This window comes from Glycine soja, chromosome 3, assembly GCF_004193775.1.
Source record: "Glycine soja cultivar W05 chromosome 3, ASM419377v2, whole genome shotgun sequence".
Lineage (NCBI taxonomy): Eukaryota > Viridiplantae > Streptophyta > Magnoliopsida > Fabales > Fabaceae > Glycine > Glycine soja.
This window is the reverse complement of record NC_041004.1, coordinates 45,084,740-45,098,770: the sequence shown is the minus strand read 5'-3', so window position 1 is coordinate 45,098,770 and position 14,031 is coordinate 45,084,740. Positions and strand designations below refer to the sequence as shown.

The following is a 14,031-nucleotide window of genomic DNA, read 5'->3' as shown; positions in this document are numbered from 1 at the left end:
CAGACAGTGCGAAGAGTAAAAAGGACAGTATATATAGCAAGGCCCGATTTATATTTTTCTTGATTTCATTATATATGGGCCGGGCCCACCTATAAATGTTTAGTCTGTTTTTCACTTACCAGACCCGAAAGCTATTGTACTAATGACTAATTTATTATGATTTGGTCTTGTCTTTGGTTTGTGTTGTTCTTGGCTAGGAATCTCAATCAGAAAAATTTTCTTGCATAGGCACAAGTGTTTCCAGTTACATTCACGTCACATGAGTAGAGGTGAGCAATAGTATAAGTGGTGGAATTTTATCTTATAAAAGAATGAATGGATTAATAAACAAAAAAAAATAAAAATGAATGAATGTTAGAGAGGGAGGGAAATGAGAGGCTGTGGATGGAGGTGGGTCGTTTTCTTATCATAAGCAAAGAAGAGGTGGGGAGTTAGTTAGTTTAGTTGGGTGAGGGAAAGAAAAGCCACTTCAAATTTCAGCCCCATACCATACTCATTAAAGTCCACACACACAGAGCAACACTGCACTGTGTGGAAACGAAACATGGCAAGAGTGGTGGCACTCCAACAGAACCAACTATCTTTCTCTACCTTAGCTTCCTCTCTTTCTGACTTCAGTGGAACCAGACTTCAAACTCAACTTCAGGTCCTCATCATCATCATCACTCTCATTTCATTCATTTAGCAGTAGATGGTGAACAACATTCTATGTTCATGTATTTATTACTAGTACTTGGTTGGTAATCTCACTTGAACAATTCTTGTATTTGCCTTTGTCCTGTTCAGTTAAATGAATTGAATTGAATTGAATTGAACTATATGCTTCACAAACTTAGTTAACAACAAAAAATTATGCATCCAAGTGATAATTGATAAATGAAGATCATATATTCGTGCCTAACTCCTAACATGCTTATTTTGGGTACAGTTCAAGAGAAAGCAATGCCATCCAAAAGGGTCTTTCTACGTCTCCGCATCGAGCACCAAGAAAATCCTAATAATGGGAGGCACCAGGTTTATTGGTGTGTTTTTGTCTAGGCTCCTTGTCAAAGAGGGTCACCAGGTATGACTTACCTATTTCACACTAACTCTGGTACGCCTGTGTTTGTTCTGGGGAATGATTTTTCATTCCTCCAAGAATATTTTTCTTAGGAATGATATTTTAAAAAATCTTTTATACCTATGTTTGGATATTTTATATAGTTTCAAAATTTTGATGATAAAACATATGAATTTGGCAGGTGACTTTATTCACAAGAGGTAAAGCGCCTGTCACTCAACAGTTGCCAGGTGAATCAGACAGTGATTATGCTGATTTTTCTTCCAAGGTATGCTAATTGTAAATGTGAACAACTAAAAATTGGACTAACCTTCTTGCAATCCATGATGTGAATGCATGGCTTTTCATCTTTGTTACTCTTATACCCGGAACATTTACTTAGTGTAGTATTTTTAATTTCCCAGATCTTGCATTTGAAAGGAGACAGGAAGGACTTCGACTTTGTAAAATCCAGTCTCTCAGCAGAGGGATTTGATGTTGTTTATGACATAAATGGTGTGCAAATTCCTACTTGCTCACACCTTCTGTGCTTATTTTTCACCAATAATTTCATAATACATGTTACTCTTCGGGTTCAATCATGATTTTTCATAACATATCTCTCTTCAGATTCAAATAAATTATTTGGGCATATGTTTCAGGACGCGAGGCAGATGAAGTTGAACCCATACTGGATGCTCTGCCTAATCTGGAGCAGTAAGCTGCCAAATCTGTCTTTGATATATTTAATAATCAGCTAAAAAATACAAGCAAATTGTCATTGTTCAATTCATTAATGAGTTATATAGTCAGTTGAAGTTAAGAATGAATTTGATTACATTTTAAAAAATCATCACACAGTTCTCATTTATTATAATTAACATTCAATTTAGAAAATCATTTGTAACAGGGATAATTTATAAAGTTCTCTAATTCTTGGTTCAACATGATAGTACTTGAAATCTAGATGAACCTATCAACTGTTATGTCCTACCCTTCATTTGCTTTGATATGTAGATGTTGGAATTCGCTATTAATTAGATATGATGGCTTAGACTTTAGGCGTATAGATGAAGATCAATGTAAAATTGAATTGGCTTTTGTTTTCAAAGTCAAAGAGGAATTATAGTCAATGGTAGCAAGGGTAAGATTAGTCAGAAACTGTATGACGATTGATGTTTTAATAAAAAAAAAAAAAGATTATAGATTAAATCTTTCATTTAAAAAGGGAAGACTTCTGAAACATAAAATATGGAACATCTTAGCTTCACAAATACTTAAATTATACAATTTTAATAACATACAAAGAAAAAGTCTCTGGTAATATTTTGTAGTATGCCTTTAATCTTCATCTTGTTTATAATTTTCCCAATGTCAGGTTTATTTACTGCTCTTCTGCCGGTGTCTATCTCAAATCTGATCTATTACCTCACGCAGAGGTCAGTTTACATTTTATCAGGCCTATTTTCCTGTGATTTCAGAGTTATGCCACTTTTGTAAAAAAATTTCACAAAATTACTCTATGGTGCTTGCAAGAGATTTCCCTTGGGCTGAGTAGTATGATTTAAGTCATTAAACATAATATTGTGATAGGAGTGTCTTATTTAAGCCTTTAGATAGTTGCACTGAAGGGAAGGGTGCACCGTTCAAACTTAATTTTATGCACATGAATATGTCCTTTCTAAAATTTTATCACTTTCCTATATAATTAACTAACTTCCCTTTTCTTTTAACTTCCTGCTTCTTGGTGATAGACTGATGCAGTTGATCCTAAGAGCAGACACAAGGGAAAGCTTGAGACAGAGAGTTTGCTACAAGCAAGGGGTGTTAATTGGACATCTATAAGGCCAGTCTACATCTATGGACCCTTGAACTACAACCCTGTTGAAGAGTGGTTCTTCCATAGATTGAAAGCGGGACGCCCAATTCCTATCCCCGGCTCAGGAATACAGATAACCCAACTTGGTCATGTTAAGGTATGAAATTTGCAATGTTACTCTTCTTTAGCCGGATCATATTCATTTTTCTACCAGAGTTATGTATCAATGTATATATTCATGCCTACTAATCTATCATGTTCCATGCATCTTGTAATTTGAGGACTTAGATGCAGAAATATTTGATTCAAAGCTACCTTTCTTCTTGCTGTTACTTATTAATCAGCAAGAAATTTTAATTGCTTGCCTTTTTGGAAGCTTTTGAAGATTAATAAATGATTTCCTATAAATGGAATTGATAAGACAGTAAGTAAATTTATTGAATTTTGTGATTTTTGGCTAAAATATTGTTCAATTGTGACAGGATTTGGCAAAAGCTTTTATCCAGGTTCTTGGTAATGAGAAGGCCAGCAAGGAAGTATTCAACATCTCGGGAGATAAGTATGTCACATTTGATGGATTAGCAAGAGCATGTGCTAAGGTAAGTCATTCATGCCATGTCATATTTAAGGTGACCAATAGAAAGCAGAAGGAAAATGCCTTAATATGTCAAGCAATTAAATTTGATACATGTATTGTAATTTTTGTTTATTTTGGCATTTTCCAGGCTGGTGGGTTCCCAGAGCCAGAGATCATTCACTACAACCCTAAAGATTTTGATTTTGGGAAAAAGAAATCATTTCCATTCCGTGACCAGGTGATAAAAACAACCACACAAATCAGATACAATATGAAAAGTGTTTGTAACTTGTATAGTTTATTAAAAATTGACATAATTATATAGTCTAATGATATACTGAAAGTAGAAACATATTAACAAAAGTAAAAACTGAGTGGCGAGTTCTTTTTACATTGGCGAAATAATGATATTTAATTTTCATTATTGTGCAGCATTTCTTTGCATCAGTTGAGAAAGCAAAGAGCGTGCTTGGATTGGAACCTGAATTTGGACTTGTAGAGGGTCTAGCAGACTCGTACAACCTGGACTTTGGTAGAGGAACATATCGGAAAGAGGCTGATTTCTCAACAGATGACATAATTCTTGGCAAGAGTCTTGTTAGCGTATAAACTTTTCTATTTCAATTTTAAGTATTTCACTTGTATTTAGAAAAGCTGTTCGGATTTGCTACATTATGAAGTCGTGAAATATTCATGAGCTTTTCGTTCAGTATTTTTTTCAACAAAAAATAATGGATATTGGTTTTGTCTTCTATTCATTATGCTATGATGGAAAATGGGCAGTGGATTCAAACAAATTAAATAATAAAATTCCACATTTGAACGGTTGCTTAATTAAGGAACTCATCCATCTGCAATGCATCGTTGCCCCATACTATCCACAATCCTCAGCCACTCTGTTCATTATTGATTATACACACTCCACTACTACATATAATTGGCAAATTCATTTATAAGTAGAATCTGAAGATCTAACCTATCTCATAAAACACTCATATTTACCAAAAATTATCTTAAGCTCAAGCTTTGCAAGTATACCACGGGCTGCTACTTGCTGCTTCTGTCACCTTAAAAAAGCCATTTCAGCCATCTAGTATTTCGTCATATTCAAATTAAAGTTTTTTTTTGCGTAAATTATGCTTCATTCTTGAGAAATATTTAACTTACATTATCTTGGTATCCTCCCTTTTATTTTATTTTAAAAAAAAATTAAATGATCTATTTAGTTTTTTTTTTTTTAATTTAATCATTTATCTTTTACTTTGGTCCTTTATGAAATAAGAGTATTGGAAGCTAAAAAGCATATTTTTATTTTGTCGTCCTCCTCCTCTTCTCCCTTCTCATTCTTTCTCCCTCATCTTCTACCATCCCAATTTTGTCTGAAATTTTACCGTGCAACCTCTTGAAACGAAATCAACTTATCATGCTTCATCTCAATTTCCCTCACCAGGTGACACCAAAGTTGCAAAACCCCATCAACCTAAAACCATAAAAATTAAAATAAAACAACAAAATTCACTGTAAAACCCCATAAATCCAAAGTAGCTTAACACACCCCCACCACATGATACCAAACCTCCAGAACCCACCAACCCAAAACCAAAAAAGATTGAAACTTTCACAACAAAACAATGTTAACAAACACCCATCATGCAAAAGTAACAAAATTTGGCAAAACCAGGATTGTTGGTGTAAGAGAACTATTCCATTAGCAAAAGGAAGAGAATTGAAAGGCACGAAATTGAGGGAAAAAAAGAGGACCTAGTCTGTAGTTAGTGAGCCACCGGCGCGCCACGTCACTATAGACAAACCCTCTCTGAACTACCACCGCGAAAATCAAATCGCGAATCCGCTACCCATCCACTAACCTTTCCGTTATTCCGTCTTCACCACCGTGCAATTCTTCCCCTCCGTCGCGCCCACAACAACGACATCGCCTTTCACGGCCATCGCATGCCACTCTCACCGCCGCATGAATCGCCGGCGTGACATGGGCCCAATGCAAGTGAGCCCCAAAACGACCCAAATTTGAACCAAGCCCAACCATGTGCTGAAGATTCGAACATGGAGCAGCTAGAGGCATTTTCCAGTACTATACTTCATTTACAATTTTATTTATCACTTTCGTTCCGGTTTTTGGTCATTATAACACTTTCTTTAATTTTAATTCCATACGAATAGTATAACTAAAGATAGGTTTGGATAGAAGATATAAGTGTTTGTGTTTTTGAAATTATTTTTTTTTTGAATATATAGAAATTTGTCAGTAAAAAAGTTCCTAAAAGCTGTCAAAAGACTTTTTAGTCTTGAATTTAACCCTACTCTCTTGGTCGAATTTCAGTTCGCGACTACTAGGAAGTTTTTGGAGATAACTAGAAATTCAATCAAGAAATATAATTCATTTCTTAAGTCAACCACGACACCAATAAGAAAATCACTCATCGATTATTATTCAAGTTTGAAACCAACAACTTTAAATATTCATCTTATCAATGAATTAAAGTGTTGAATTATTTATGTCAAATTAATAGACATTAATATGAATTTTTAATATTCATCTTATCAACTAATGAATGTTTACATGTAGAAAGTTTATTATCATATGTAAAATTGATTTAATTTGTTTTAATTTTTTATACGTAAATTAGATTTCAGTCATTACATCACGGATCATGACCAAAACAAAGTAATCATATTATAAAGAGAACAAAGAAAATATTGTTTTAATTACCCTAAATCACTCCAAGATCATGGAAAAGTACAAGTGGGGCCGTAAAGCTCCCAAAAACAAAGGAAATAAAAGAAGAAAACTCCACGAAACTTCTGGGAATGTATTATTGATTGCTTGTGTATGAGAAAGAAATAGAAAGTAATTAAAAATCATGAAGACAACGGAATATTCCCAAACGCATATGTCCGGTTAGTCAAATTCTTTTGCCTTCTAACCAGTAAATTTTACGAAGCCAATTATAGTTATCCTGTTGGTCCAACTTAACCATACCATCTAAACTCACAAGAGGAAAACCGAAAAAATGGTAGACTTTTTATTTTTAGCACAAAAACCAAACCATAGATATCCAAATATTTTAATGGTCGGTTGGGGCGAAAAGTTCATAAACATTATCCTAATTTTTTTTTTTTTACAGAAGAATAGATTAATGTTATATTTCACTTCATTATCCTAAAAAAATGGGTTAAGTGTACGATGACGAACTAATTATATTTGAGCGTGTCTCGCTTTTAGACCAACTATAACCAAACCAGAAAAAACGCCTATGCGCCGAGCCACTGTTGGTCCAACGTGGTACACTAATCACCACGTGGCTCTATTAGGGCACCCCATCAAGCTAATGCTGACACATGTCCCACCGTAGAGAAACATAATGGATGCTAGACACGCAATGGATTTTATGGACCCCACAAAAAATAAAGCATACGTAATTAATAGTGATTAAAAAAGAAAATAATGTGGGGTAAAGGAGTTGCCATGTGGAGTGAACATTGACGTGGCCTCAGTGTAATTGTGGATCCCATTTCACCTAAGATGTTGATTAAGAGCATCTCTAATCGGAGGTGTTTCCATGGTTTTTTAGGTTAAGAAATGGTCTCTTGTAAATTTTTCGGTGTTGAAGCATAGTGACATGACAAATTTGATTTCTTTAACAGACTATGAATTTCTTATATAAAGAATTGTTTCTTATGAATAAAAATTATTATTTTCATAGAATATGTAAAGAAGCCGAAACAAAAAGAAAGAATATGAAAAGTTACAAGTGTGAAACTACCTTGACAGTGAGAAGTACATGTGCGAAAACACTCCCTTGTTTCGGGCAGAGGCAGAGGAGGCACTTGAAGATGTTTAACCAACGTCGGAAGAGAGCATCGAGAGAGGAAATGGTCGAAATAGTTGATCGAGAGAAACACCGTTACTGGGAAAACTCATAGTATGCGTGGACTTGCAGGATTTTTTTTACCAAAGTACACACTCTCTCTCTATTCTTTTCCCAAAATACACTACTTTGGGTATTTATTCCCAAAGTACACCTGTTTGGGCAAACTTCAGGGAAGTCGGGTTCTCACACCCCGACTTCTGTTCTTCTTCTTTTTTTTTTTTTTTATAAAAAAGTTTTTATATTATTAAAATTAAATTTTATATTATATAAAATTATTTTTAAATAATTTGAAAATTAGTTATTTATTAAATTAATTTATGTAATATTATTTTATAATTTAATTTTGTTATTAAGAAAATGATATTATTAAATTTAAGTGTTTTTGTTATATTATTTAAATTATTTAAGATATTTTTTGGTGAATATATGTTTTAAAATTTAAATTTTGTATAATAATATATTTATTTTAGTAAATATTTATTTTGTATAATAATTTGAATTTTAAAATTTTTAATTTAACTATTTTACTAAATATAATTAGTTTGTTTATGTTTTTAGATTTAATTAAAAATGATAAAACTAAAGCTTTTAACAATTTATTTATATAAGAACATTATACTACGTCATCAATAAAATATTTAAACAATGACATTTGTCTAAGGAAAAACTAAGATGAGGATACATTAGGACAATTATTTCTGCTATGACCATGTTGCCGGCAAAGTCCACATTTTTTTCTACTTGCTCGTTCATTTTCGTCTTCGTCCATCTCAGTAGGAATGCGAGTTGAAACGGGACGACCCTTTACAGTCCTCTTTCTCCTTGGATCAGGACCCCACTGATCTCCTTCATATTCTTGCCACATTGATTCGTGTGACAATAAACCAAAGGAGTTGTCGTAGATGTGCAAAATGTGTTGTAAAGTGAATATCATCGGCACATAGGTCATGGGATCAACATTGACAGATTTACAGGCAGCCATGACGTGAGAACACGGTAAATGTTTAGCCTGAAATTCACCACAATCACACTTTTAGGATTGTAACATTACTCTAAACCTTCCAGGTGGTCTGGGTGTTTCAAGTGGGGATTGAGTCTCGGTTATAATAAAAGTGTGATTGTGTCTGTCGAATTCATTTACAATGTGTGTATTAGATTCTTGTTGACCACTATTGATTGCATCGAAGACGACTTCAGAATACTGTGAGCCGGAGTTGATCATTGCCTGAGTTTGTCGACCTCTATTAGCAAAGAGTTGTGCGGTCTTGAAATAGGTCTCCTCAACCAATGATGACACCGGCAAATGTCTTGTGTTTTTGAACATGGAATTAACAGACTCCGACAAATTGGTAGTCATATGTCCCCAACGCTTCCCCTCATCAAAGCATTGTACCCATTTTTGTTTGGGTAATTGATCAAGCCATTCAGCTGCACTTGGCTTATTCGCACGAATATTCCCAAGATGTCGCCAGTGCATCTTCTCTGTGTATGCGTACCCTGTAAATATTTAATCAATGTATTATGTTATAAAATTTGATTGAAAGAAAATTATAACGAATAAATAAAATAGATTCTCACCAGCCAACATAAGTGGTTTCTTTAAATGTTTGCAGTTTGAGTTACCACGAAGAAAGTTTTGTGCAATGTGGCGCAGGCAAAAGAAATGGGATGTGTCCTGGACCCATAAGTTACTTGGGTTGTTGTAGGCACTTATAATTGAGGGGTGTCGGTCTGAAATAAGAGAAATGTTAATTTGCGGAGTAACATGTCTTCTCAAATTCTTTAGAAAAAACCCCCAAGCTGAAGTTGTCTCCCCTTCTACAATGGCATAGGCAATCGGGAAGATATGGTTAGCTCCATCTTGTGCGGTAGCTATCAACAGTGTGCCAGTATACTTTCCGTAAAGCCATGTACCGTCTACTTGTACAATGGGTTTGCAATATGCAAAACCATTAATGCATGGACCAAATGACCAAAAGACACGTTTAAACAATCTTTTGCCCGGTACTATTTCTCCCCCCTCATACAAGGATTCTGTTTGAGCAGCGACCACAGTCCCGGGAACACAAGATTGCAAAGCTCCGAAAAGTTTTGGCAGTTTGGCATATGATTCTTCCCAGTTTCCATGAATCATCTCCAATGCTTTTTGCTTTGCTAACCATGTCTTCTTGTAGGATGGGGTATAATTCATGAACGTTTTAATCTCTGCAATCAAGGTCTTGATGGAGACAGTTGGGTTTGTGTTGGCAATTGGTTGGATGATCTGTGCTATGACGTGTTTGTCGAGTTGGCAATGATCTTGTGTAAGCATCGGCACGAGACAAGTGTGATGACCTCTGATACTCTTGATAATCCATTTGTTATGCCTCTTTGAATTGCATGCGCCCAAGCTCCATGTACAACCATTTTCATGTAACTTGCATACGAAGTGTAGCCTTCTTTGGTCAGAGTAAATTGTTCTGCAATCAAAATGATTTCTGATGTTGTATTCTTTGATTGCTCGAATACATTGTGATTTGTCATCGAAGGTCATGCCAACCTCGAGTACACCGACTGATGGTTGTACATTGTGTTGCTGATGAACAAAATGGGGTCGATCAATATAGTGTGGTAGGTGGTCAAAGTTCAAGTCTACTGGACACCTAGGTTGCTGATATTGCAACGGAGGTGACGGAGGTGTCGTTGGTCTGCCAACACCCTCGTCATCGGTTTGGTCATCACTTTGGTCATCGCTTTGCTGATTGATGTGATCAAAGAATTGTTGATCCTCATCCTCAGTAAAATCATCCATGTTTTCATGATGAAATCGTATAATAGGATCTTCGTTAGCAATGGGATGTTCATCTCGGTTTGATGTTTGCGTTTGTGGTAGTTGTGAAGGTGGCGTAAAGGGGGATGAAGGATGGTTTTGTTGGTCAAAGGAGGTTTGTTGGCCATGAAAAAAGGAATCATTCTCGGATAATATTTGTGTGTATGAAGTATAAATGTCAAAGGGGTCTTGTGATTCAAGGTTGTTGTATGAAGATACTGGATTATTGAGGTCAATGTTGTTGTACGGTAACTGTTGTGGAGGCGGTAGTTGTAGTTGTGGACATGAGGGTTGTGGAGACGATGGTTGTGGTTGAGAAATAAGCTCAGTAACAGCATAGAATTCGGCAGAATTCAATTGTGGATTCTGGATAATTGTTTCCATCGTGCCTCTAAGATCATCATTGTCGAATAGTTGAGCCGAAATAAAACTTGTCTGACCGAGATGAATTGAAATAGGGACACGAAATAACAATTGAGCAACTTGTTCAGTTGCTCGAGTAGAAAGACGATTGTTAATTTTTTGAATGAATTGTGTAAACGTAATAGAACGACTGGCGTAAAAAAATATTGGGGTCGTACATTGGTACATCGATCCTTGAACTGGATCGTCTACAATGTGACCACTGTGGTAAATGAGGGTCGGAATTTCTTTAGGTGGAGCCATGGTGGTGCTTATGGGATATGAGTGGAAATGGTGTGAGAGTTACAAATCGAGTTTTGTTTTGTGAGAAAATTGTTGTGTGTGATATGTTGTTGTCAAATGGTGATATTATATATAGGCTGAGAAAGTTTAGTACCAGAGTTAGATTGTAATGTTAGGTGGGAGAGTTAGATTGGAAGGTTAGGTTGGGAGAGTTAGTTACGAGGGTTAGGTGGGAGTGTTAGATTGGAAGGTTAGATGGGAGAGTTAGATTGGAAGGTTAGGTGGGAGAGTTAGTTACGAGGGTTAGATGGGAGGGTTAGGTGAGAGTGTTAGATTGGAAGGTTAGGTAAGATAGTTAGATCGGAAGGTTAGATGGGAGGGTTAGGCAGCAAAGTTAGTTACGACGGTTAGGTAGGAGAGTTAGGTAGAACATTAAGTGCATGTGAGTAATTTAGTGTACACATGTGAGTGAACAGTTCGATGCACCGCATTCGTGAATGGATGACCGATTTATTTGGCGTCGATTTCAATACACCAAATTCAGCGGCATCATATCTAGCTACTTTACAACAGTTCGATGCACCGCATTCGTTAGGAGAACAAGGTGAAAGTTCTTCAGCTGCAACAACCAACATTGAAAATACTAACATAGAACAACAACATGATCATGACGTGGAAGAACCAGTCATACTGGAAAGAAGAAATCCTCGACGTAATCGGCGTCCACCACCTTGTGGGACTGGTCATCGTCTTGGTCATTGAACGTCAGAGAATCCAAAAAAAATTATTTAGTGCACCAGTTCCATCGACTAACACCTCAAAATACAAGTACAAAATAAAAAAAACTATGATTTGGACCCTTGCAACTATGTTTAAGAGCCCATGTTCTGCATTTTTTTAAAATTATGTCCAACACATTAATAATGTTTGTGACTCATTTTTTCTATAGTTTGAACGTCAAAGAATCCAAAAAAAATTATTTCGTGCACTAGTTCCATCGACTAGCACCTCAAAATACAAGTACAAAATCAAAAAAACTATGATTTGGATCCTTACAACTATGCTTAAGAGCCAATGTTCTGCATTTCTTTAAAATTATGTCCAACACATTAATGATGTGTGTGCCTCATTTTTTCTATAGTTTGAACGTCAGAGAATCCAAAAAAAATTATTTCGTGCACCAGTTCCATCGACTAGCACCTCAAAATACAAGTACAAAATCAAAAAAACTATGATTTGGACCCTTGCAACTATGTTTAAGAGCCCATGTTCTGCATTTTTTTTAAAATTATGTCCAACACATTAATGATGTTTGTGACTCATTTTTTCTATAGTTTGAAAGTCAAAGAATCCAAAAAAAATTATTTCGTGCACCAGTTCCATCGACTAGCACCTCAAAATACAAGTACAAAATCAAAAAAACTATGATTTGGACCCTTACAACTATGCTTAAGAGCCCATGTTCTGCATTTCTTTAAAATTATGTTCAACACATTAATGATGTGTGTGCCTCATTTATTCTATAGTTTGAACGTCAGAGAATCCAAAAACAATTATTTCGTGCACCAGTTCCATCGACTAGCACCTCAAAATACAAGTACAAAATCAAAAAAACTATGATTTGGACCCTTGCAACTATGTTTAAGAGCCCATGTTCTGCATTTCTTTAAAATTATGTCCAACACATTAATGATGTTTGTGACTCATTTTTTCTATAGTTTGAACGTCAAAGAATCCAAAAAAAATTATTTCGTGCACCATTTCCATCGACTAGCACCTCAAAATACAAGTACAAAATCAAAAAAACTATGATTTGGACCCTTGCAACTATGTTTAAGAGCCCATGTTCTGCATTTCTTTAAAATTATGTCCAACACATTAATGATGTTTGTGACTCATTTTTTCTATAGTTTGAACGTCAAAGAATCCAAAAAAAATTATTTCGTGCACCAGTTCCATCGACTAGCACCTCAAAATACAAGTACAAAATCAAAAAAACTATGATTTGGACCCTTGCAACTATGTTTAAGAGCCCATGTTCTGCATTTTTTTTAAAATTATGTCCAACACATTAATGATGTTTGTGACTCATTTTTTCTATAGTTTGAACGTCAAAGAATCCAAAAAAAATTATTTCGTGCACCAGTTCCATCGACTAGCACCTCAAAATACAAGTACAAAATCAAAAAAACTATGATTTGGACCCTTGCAACTATGTTTAAGAGCCCATGTTCTGCATTTTTTTTAAAATTATGTCCAACACATTAATGATGTTTGTGACTCATTTTTTCTATAGTTTGAACGTCAAAGAATCCAAAAAAAATTATTTCGTGCACCAGTTCCATCGACTAGCACCTCAAAATACAAGTACAAAATAAAAAAAAAACTATGATTTGAACACTTTTTCCATGGTAATAACGTCAAAAACTTCAAAAAAAAAATATTCGTGACACACTGCAATTTTCACAAATCAATTTTTTTTTACTCTGAAATTATAATGGACTTCTGCTGCATCAATTATCAGGGATAAATCACAGTCGAAATTGACAACACTTGACAATTTCTATAGGTCTCTAAAAAAATAAATATCTCACCAGTAAAACTGACATGACATGCACTACTCAAATTTTTTTCACTCTGCTAATTATAATGGACTTATACTTCATCAATTACCAGAGATAAATCACAGTTAAAATTGACAACACTCAGCAATTTACACACGTCTCTAAAAAAATAAATGTCGCACTATTAAAACAGACATGACGTGGACAACTCAATTTTTTTCACTCTGATAATTATAATGGACTTCTGCTCCATCAATTACCAGGATAAATCACAGTTGAAATTGACAACACTCGACAATTTTCACACATCTCTAAAAAAATTAATGTCGCACCAGTAAAACTGACATGACGTGGACAACTCAGTTTTTTTCCACTCAGTTGTTGTTTTCACTCAGCAATTTGCACATTATGGACCCTTGTAAATATGCTTAAGTGTTCATTTACCCGTTTATCTAAATGCACAGTTAACTAGTGACTCACTCAATTATAACCAAATTCTATAAATACCACTACAGCTAAAGACATTCGTAACAATTTCAAATTTTCATCTCAATCCCTACCACAATGTGTCACCTAACTGCATATGTTTGTGTTTACTACGACGGCCAAATTTGCAATACTAATGAGGGCACCACCTTCGTTAGTAACAACACAAAAACTTTCATGGTCGACAAGGTCATAACCT

At 35.1% G+C, this 14,031-nt stretch overlaps 2 protein-coding genes across 2 annotated transcripts; one reads left to right on the top strand and one right to left on the bottom strand.

Moving 5' to 3' along the window:
• Positions 1-438: 438 nt before the first annotated feature.
• On the top strand, positions 439-4,193 carry LOC114407531 (chloroplast stem-loop binding protein of 41 kDa b, chloroplastic-like). Its single transcript, XM_028370663.1, has 10 exons — positions 439-646; positions 929-1,063; positions 1,242-1,328; positions 1,465-1,555; positions 1,702-1,756; positions 2,418-2,478; positions 2,794-3,015; positions 3,341-3,457; positions 3,584-3,673; positions 3,868-4,193. The coding sequence occupies exons 1-10, from the start codon at positions 545-547 to the stop codon at positions 4,042-4,044; spliced, it is 1,137 nt and encodes a 378-aa protein (XP_028226464.1). The 5' UTR covers positions 439-544; the 3' UTR covers positions 4,045-4,193.
• A 3,709-nt stretch (positions 4,194-7,902) lies between these two features.
• On the bottom strand, positions 7,903-10,869 carry LOC114407530. Its single transcript, XM_028370662.1, has 2 exons — positions 8,907-10,869; positions 7,903-8,825 (listed from the first exon to the last, which is right to left on the bottom strand). The coding sequence occupies exons 1-2, from the start codon at positions 10,801-10,803 to the stop codon at positions 8,362-8,364; spliced, it is 2,361 nt and encodes a 786-aa protein (XP_028226463.1). The 5' UTR covers positions 10,804-10,869; the 3' UTR covers positions 7,903-8,361.
• Between the last annotated feature and the right edge of the window lie 3,162 nt (positions 10,870-14,031).